At 33.1% G+C, this 8019-nt stretch overlaps 1 protein-coding gene across 5 annotated transcripts in view; it reads left to right on the top strand.

Moving 5' to 3' along the window:
* RALGAPA2 (Ral GTPase activating protein catalytic subunit alpha 2) overlaps window positions 1-8019 on the top strand; it is a 440153-nt gene that overhangs the window by 395666 nt on the left and 36468 nt on the right. For all 5 annotated transcript variants that reach the window (XM_069075497.1, XM_069075496.1, XM_069075495.1 and 2 more), the window contains one exon: window positions 2807-2928. In XM_069075497.1, the coding sequence (XP_068931598.1) occupies window positions 2807-2928 (122 nt within the window). The remainder of the gene's footprint in view (window positions 1-2806; window positions 2929-8019) is intronic.

Below are 8019 nucleotides of genomic sequence, written 5' to 3'. Positions count from 1 at the left end.
TTATCAGCTATCTGCTATCTCTAAACACATCAGAAGTGTGTTTTCTCTTCGTAATCTTATCTAGGATTAGGCCTTAAATGAAAATGACTTTGACCATCTCCTGGTCCTGCTCCATTCTTTAATGGATATTTATTAAAATCATATCACATATTAATGGATACTATTCACATTCTGAAAAAACGTAAAACTTGGTTGGAAATATGTGATCAAAGTAATAGGATGGTATAATTTAGTGCAGTTCTACCGGTTTTGAATCTGGGCAAGGATGATATCATGAAAAGCTGCCACAAGCAGGGGTGTTATTTCTAAGCTTTGCAAAGTGCTTTCCCCACAGTAACCCTGTAAGGGTAGTAGACATTCTTTCACCCTCCTTTGTAATCTTCACAGCATCTACTGTAGTGTCTCCCATTCAGTAAATATTCTTTGACTAGTAACATCCAAAACTTTAATTTTTACATTTTAACTAACCTTTAACTTTTCTTAAGAACCCAAATTTAGCCAGCTACCTAAGTACAAGACTTGTGAACATATTGTCCAACTTGACATACTGTTGTCTGGTATGCCTTTATTCTATACTTGTGGCTTTCCCCTCATAAATAAGTTTGGACATAGTTGTTCATTATGATTGTGATTAACATAGCATGCTAGTCTTCTTAATATCTTCTATCCAGTGTTTAGCAAAATGCATATGAATTTATGTTTTGTTAGGAGTTGTCCAATGCATTGTATGCTTATGTGTTAGATGCAGTAGGGGCTTTCATTAAACAGCAGGATATTATTAGGCATAGCATGACAAGTCTTTATAGTTATCTGCCTTGTTTAAACTGGACCCACAAGCAGACTGCAGACTAAAAGGGTGAGCAATGAATTGAGACTTGATGGCAGGCCCATAGAGGTCCTAAGGCTCAGGTGGTTGTCAGCCATAAGTTTAGCTGAGCTCTTTCAGTAATTTGTCACGCCTTGGTCTGCTCCTGCTGCGCCAGCACGTGCCAGCTTAGTGTCAGAGTGCCTGTTCGCCAGACGGCCACTCAGGCCTAACATCCTGCTGTTAACAGGACCAGCGGCTTGCTGTGGCAGTATGGAATACAGAGCCTTGGCAACAGCCAAGTACTGTGCAGAATAAGCATGTTCATAATGAGATGTGAATGGCATCAGTCAGTCCCTTTAGAATAGGGCCTAAGCGTGTGCCTCCTCTCTTAGGAAGTTTGGCAGCCTATTCATTAACAAGAGTCATCAGGAGTTCAGCCTACGAGAGCGAAACAGCCCCACTTTCCAAATACTTGGACTGTCAGGACTGTTGTGGGTTATAGTTTTGACAAACCCATAATGCATTATGAGTTACTAGTTTTGCAGTCCTCAGAATTAATTTTCTTTCCTTGAAAAGTTTCATAAAGATAGCTTATATACAAGTTCTACTATGCTTGTATATCCCTAGATAGTGTGAAAATCCTTCTCCAAATAGTTGAATAAAAGCAGACATCTGTGTTTAGAAAGAGCAATACATATACTTTATCCGTCCAAAAGAAACTTTTAAAATATCTGCCCCTGTTTTAAATGTGAGGCATTCTTATTTAGGTCACAGTTTCTTTTAACCTCTAGAAATAAGACTGTTTTTCTAAGCAGATACTTCAAAAATATGAGTCATTAATTCCATTTTTCTCCTTCCTAACATGAAAATTATACTTTGTTGGTTATCAAACTTTTTTTTCCCATAGTATTAGAATATTTTTCAAGATAACTAAAGCATAAGAAAGGAGTTTTGTGGTTAGTTTGAGTTGAGAAAGGGTGTTATTCAGCCGTTGCTTTCTTACTGCTAATGAGGAAAGAGAAATGAGATGTCATACTGACTTCAAGTGTTAATTCATAAAGTCGTATGTGAGGTTCTTCCATCCATTGTAGAATTGTTTCAGACGTTATCCTGTTATTGGAAGTGCATGATTCACCTTCTGAGAAAACAGAAGCTGCACACAAAAGGAAAAGATTTGCTTTCTACCCTGTGAAAAGCAGCCACAAGCAGGGGTCCTATTAAGACAGCTGGAAAGTTGCTTCAGCTTGTTACGCTTGTAAGTTTTATTGGTGACTGGTTTTTGATTACACATTTGAATGCTGTGTGTTCCCAGTTGCAGTTTTAATTAAAAGGCAATAGTCTTTTTTTTTAATTGCTTTGTAGCCTGCATTTCCTAGGTTGAACTACATATAAGGTCTTATTTTCTAGTGGTCATAGTTTGTTAACTATCACTTCTGGATTTGAAGTTTATTTTTATAAAATCTTGCCTTGATCTAGGACTTTCTCAGTGATGTGTATTTTCTTAATTATAAGAAAGATGCATTTTCCACAGTGCTTGAAGTATATGAAATAAACTGAAGACTTTCAGGAAATTCTTGTCCATTGAAAAAATGAAAATTCTACTGCATATAAACACTATGCCAGTGCTACTAAATTTGTAATATTTTGCTTATTTTAAAATGCATTATTTTCAGTGCTTTTTCATTTATATGAATTTTAACTAATGGTTTTTTTTGTTTTATTAATGAGGCTGATGATGAAACAACCATCAAAATGCAGTAGAAACAACACAAAATCAATATGTTGTTGCAACTTAAAACATTTAGCTCTTCCTGGTAGTCATTTCTACCCCACAGCTCTATAGAATTTGGAAGAGATCTTTTTCATTAAGAAGATATGTTTTCACATTTGTGTTTCACAGATGATTTTAAATAATGAACTTTTAGCATTCTTATGTATTTGGTAATAAGTAGTATTTTTGTTCGGTACATGTACTTGTTCCTTAACTGATTGTTGTAGTTATGAAGAACGAGCTCTGTATCTTGAAGCAATAATCCAGAATCACAGAGAAGTAATGACATTCGAGGATTTCGCAGCTCAAGTCTTTTCTCCCTCTCCTAGTTACTCCCTCAGTGGAACGGGTGAGTGTCTACATTATTCTTCTCTTTAACACTAAGAAGCATTTGAGCAGCAGATGTACACCTGTTTTTTACAGATAAATGCTTGCAAATTTAAGAAGGGCATTCTCTCTCTGAATAAACTAATGAATATCAAAAGGAATGATGACATTCATTTTAATTTGTTTTGCATCAGAGCTGTTCACTCAGTTCCTTTCTTCAGCTATCCTGTTAACCTCCGAATCTAGCAAGGTTAATGAACTTTTTCTCAGTAATGTGCTCCAGTTCATTCAGGAGTGTGGGTTTCTTGCTGAGCTGGGAATATGTTGTTCAAAAGCTATGCCTGAATCAGTGCTTACTTATCGAAAAATAGTTCCTCACAGTAGAAGCCGTTGCTACTAATGCTAAATGGGGATTATGCTGCTGAGATACCAGGGTCAGGGATTAATGCAGAAGAAATATAAGGATAGTGTTCCTTTGACCAATCATAACAGCAGTGCAGTGTGCTAACATTTTCCTGAGTGGTTTCTATGCATATGGCCAAATTACAGGCTCCAGTAGCACCTGGTATGGAACCTTGTTTGGAAACTATCTTAGAACCATTTCATCTATCAAGCTGGTTGGCATTTGAAGAAATTTCTGTGACTCTATTCCTTATTTCACATAATAGTTTTTTTTAGATTTCCAAAGTTGAAAAAAAAAGCTACTGCTACTTGTTATTGGTGTTATTAATATGAGCTTTTGTTTTAAAGGACTGTATTTAATTGGGGTAGTAATTTCTGCACATCAGTACAGAAAAAAATCACTCATCACAAAGATTTTAGTGTGTATTGAAATTCTCCGTAAGAAGCCCCCTTTAATTTGGACTGCTTTACACACAACTGTTAGAGTGCCTAATAGATTTCTAACATGTATAAATTGTTTCAAAACACTGGCTTTATTTCTCTTACTCTGACTTGTTAACAAATATCTTACATCCACAGTGAAGAAAGAAATTAAATTCAGTGAAATAAATCACTTACAAATAAAATCAGCCATGCATCATTGTTTAACATTACTGGCTTCAATCCTTGTGCTTTCAGAGCTTTGTTAGGAGATAAGAGGTATATGCATGCGCTCGTATTGGTAGCCAGTAGCAGCAGGCAGAAGGCTTTGGAGATAAGCAAGCTGGCAAAAGTAAAGGGGAACCAGTGCTATTTACATAATCGTGCCTCTGCTTCCTGGAGAGGCGTCAAGAAACACAGGGATGGCCTCTATTGATCTTTGTTGAACTGGAATACTAAACAACATTAGAAAAGCTTATAACTTAAAGCTTTGATTAATGTTTCCTACATTAAAAAAGTAGAACAGCTGTGAATTGAATTCTTTTATACATTCTGCCAACAAACGAAGATGGAAAAAAATCAGTTTCAAGGGAAATGAAGGTTTCATACTGTTTAGCTAGACACTTTAAGTCATTTATACATTTAAGTAAAAGAAAATTAAAGGTATTCAGCAGAGCTAACAAATACTTTTTTCAAGTTCTAGTTTACATCCTTTTTCATTTTCTCATCAGTCATTGGCACTTTATTCTTCAGCACAGTTCTGTATAGTAGCTTTGTATTTACCCTTATTCTAGTTGAACTGTTTACAATCTAATTTTAAAACATATGAATTACAATATAATTTTAAAACATATGAATTTGGAAATGTAACTAAAAACTGAACATTTATATCCCTTAATAAATGACTGTTGCTTTTTTTTTAATACTCTCAACTGAAATGTTCAGAGGTTTAAAGAATAGACAACATTTTATTTATAATTTTATTGTATTTCAGTTGATTTAATACTTTCAAAAGTTGTTATATATTTAGAAAATTACATGAGGAGTCAGAAGATGAATACGGGAAACCACTGACACAAAAACAAAATATCTAAAATTATTTGATTTTTACATTAATATCACTTTATGGAGGTTTCAAAGTATTTTCATCCAATTTATGAAAATGACTTGATGAGATGAAAATCCCAGGAGAACATAAAAGGTTTTCTTAGAAAGCATTATAAGTAGAAGTAAAAAAATAGATCTATGATATCAAAACAAAATACTTGTCTCAGACCCCTTTTAAAAATGACACCATTCAAATTGGATTTCCTGATTTATTTATGCTTTATGGGGATTCTGTGCTTTGTAATTAAATTCCATTTTGTGATAAATATAAGTATTACCACTGCATAAAAATTAGGATGTAAGTATTCCTATACTCTTTTTATATCACCTTTATTATAGAGTTTCTGTTCACTGTACTGATGTTCTTACTCTTGTCATTGCTTTAAAATGAATGAGCTATGTATTTTTTAACACTACCTGTTCTGAAGTGTAATTGTGATATAATATAAGTGGAAAATTAAAGCATACCATGGAGGCAGATTCTTAAATCCATATTCTAAAATAATCTGCATGCCACATATATTATGTTTTTATTCCTTTCATGTCTACTTTTAAAATCTTTTGCTTTGCAGTATTCTAAAATAAAGTTTATCACTGAAAAGAATTTCCTCTTATTAGTAATATTTTGCCTTATATTAGAATAAATGAAATAACCCAAATGAATTGACCATTATAATAAGAAATATATTTGATTCTCTTCCAAATAGCAAGCCAACTGGGAAAACTTGATCCTAAAGAGTCTAAGATTACAGAGTGAACTTAGAACTTCTTTATCCCTATCTCTTGCCACCAATATCTTCAAAGCAGAAACTTATGATCAATGTATATATGTATATGTACAGTTCTAGAAATGGATGGGTCTCCTGCAAATTTGCATTAGAACAGCAGGGAATTTCATCATGAATTTAAAATTATGCTTAATTCTAGGCATTATCATCCACACTATATACCTGCAAGAAAATATAAAATATTCACCTAATCACTTTATGCCCCATTTCTTCAGAGGATGTCCTCCTATCCTTTAACTCTCAGCAACAGAGTGCGGAAGTGGGTGTTACCTATGCCCATAGCTGACATTCCTCATAAGATATATCCACCTTCAAGCTCCTCATACATTCCATCACTCATCTAACCTTGGCAAACTTTTGCTGAAGAGCCAAATGGCAGTAAAAATGTCTCTCTGATCAAATATATTTGGACATCGAAATAATACTGTAGAGCACTTCATTGTTCAACTGATACATTATGTCTTCTAGTGTTTTTAAGCAAATTCAGAAGTCAAGAAGAAAAAGCCTTATTTTTCAAATTAGAAAATTTCATTTTAACCTACTCTCCACCTAATGTATTTTACCTTTGTTGAACAGAATTCTTACTATTTCATAGACATCACCATAAAGCAAAATAAGTCCACGTCCTTCTAAACAAATGTATTAAAGAGTTGTCATTTTTACTCGTGCATATTCTATGATACAAATGTAAACTCTTTTTAGTTAAGTAAGTTTCCTTATTTTTATCTTGTATTTTACATCCTTTACTTAAGAAAAAGATTAATTTTCAGAGAATAAAGTATCCATATTTTGCTTTAATAACGTATTTGCTCCTCTTTAAAGTTACTTTTTAGAAAAGATTAACTTAAAGCAAATTCTACCTTTGAATTTTCAAGCACTGTATTAAGAAAGATGAAGGAACAGATAGTACTTTAAAGGGTTAATTGGAATGGGCACACTTGACTGCTGAAGGGACTGATCTAATCACTGCCATATCCAAGTGCATCTGTTCACCATGAGGTCATTCTTCTGCATGCTAATGATTTGGAAAATAAAGCGTAATGCTTGACATTATCAGAAAGGATATAAATAGTGTAAATCTTTACTTTAGGAAAGCTACTGGTTTGTTTGTTTTTTTTAAGAAAAATAAAAGATAAAAATAATCAATCTCAATTTAGAAAGGGGGGGATCCTCTAAATATTGTTTGAACTAAAAGTAAGTTCTTAAGACACATCCAGTTTTATCTGTTGATAAATGAATTTTAAAGGATTACTACAATAGTATCCAATTGTATGCTGGTTATAGAATTAAAAGTATAACTAATTTCTGATTTTTAGAACTTTACAAGTACTTCAACTAACTAAAGTTCATAGAGAGGAATTGTTTTACAACCAAAATTTCTAGGGGTGATTGAATTGAACTAACACTTTCTTTTAGGTTCTTTTTGGACTCTACTGAAAATGCCAGCAACAACAATAATTTTTTTTTTAATTTTAATCACTTCTATTTTAAGGTATCTGAAAAAAGCCAGCAGAGGGAGCACAAATCTGTTTATTTGTTGAACCTATATAAACATGTCATCTAGTTTAAGGAGGGTGAGATGAGACCTATTTTCTTGGTGACAAACTGATAACAATGAGAAAGCATTTTTCACCACTCCTAGTCAGATTACAAAGTAGATTAATCTTAATCACTCCAATGTTAATTTTTAGGGGGTAAAATTTAAAAGAACATAAGTCGTAGTAATGAGCATAGACTTTTCTTCTCATCTTCTAGAGTATGAATAATTGCTATTTTGAGTATCTCTACATCTGAGGAACACTCTTGGAATTCAAATCATAGGTAAAAATTATTGTACTCAGTGTACAAAAACATTCACTAATAACTGTCACTAGCTACTTCTCTAGATTTACCAGTGAAGGAAAAATGAAATATGTTACATCTTTATATAAATTCTCCACATATTGTACTTGGAACTCATTGATATTTAACCATATGGATCTTCTAAGAAACCTACAGGATGAAAGGACTTTAATTTCCCATAATATTTCAGTAATGTTTTCCTACATGCAAATTTCTGTCTTGTCTTGAATATATTAGCTACTTTTAACTGGGTTGTAATCTAGGTTATTCCCAGGAGAACACAGAGTCCCTCCAAAAGATCTCTTAGATTGAAAGGATAGTTGTTACAAACCTATTCCATCATTCTTCCTGTTAATATTTCCAATTAAAGTTTTAATAATCCTAGTTTTTCTGGATTCTATATAATGTGGACATCTGTCTTTTCATTTTAATGAGACCTTGTAAGTTCATTTTTTCCAGGTGATCAAAAAATAATTGAATAGAATTTTAGAGTAGGCAGGTACTAGACATCTAGCAAACTTCTCTTATTTTTTACAGATGGGTAAATTAAGGCC

The sequence above is a fragment of the Petaurus breviceps genome, unplaced genomic scaffold (assembly GCF_028583685.1).
Source record: "Petaurus breviceps papuanus isolate PSGF00001 unplaced genomic scaffold, PetGlider_PUasm1.0 90919, whole genome shotgun sequence".
Taxonomy (NCBI): domain Eukaryota; kingdom Metazoa; phylum Chordata; class Mammalia; order Diprotodontia; family Petauridae; genus Petaurus; species Petaurus breviceps.
This window is presented reverse-complemented; position numbering and strand designations above follow the sequence as displayed.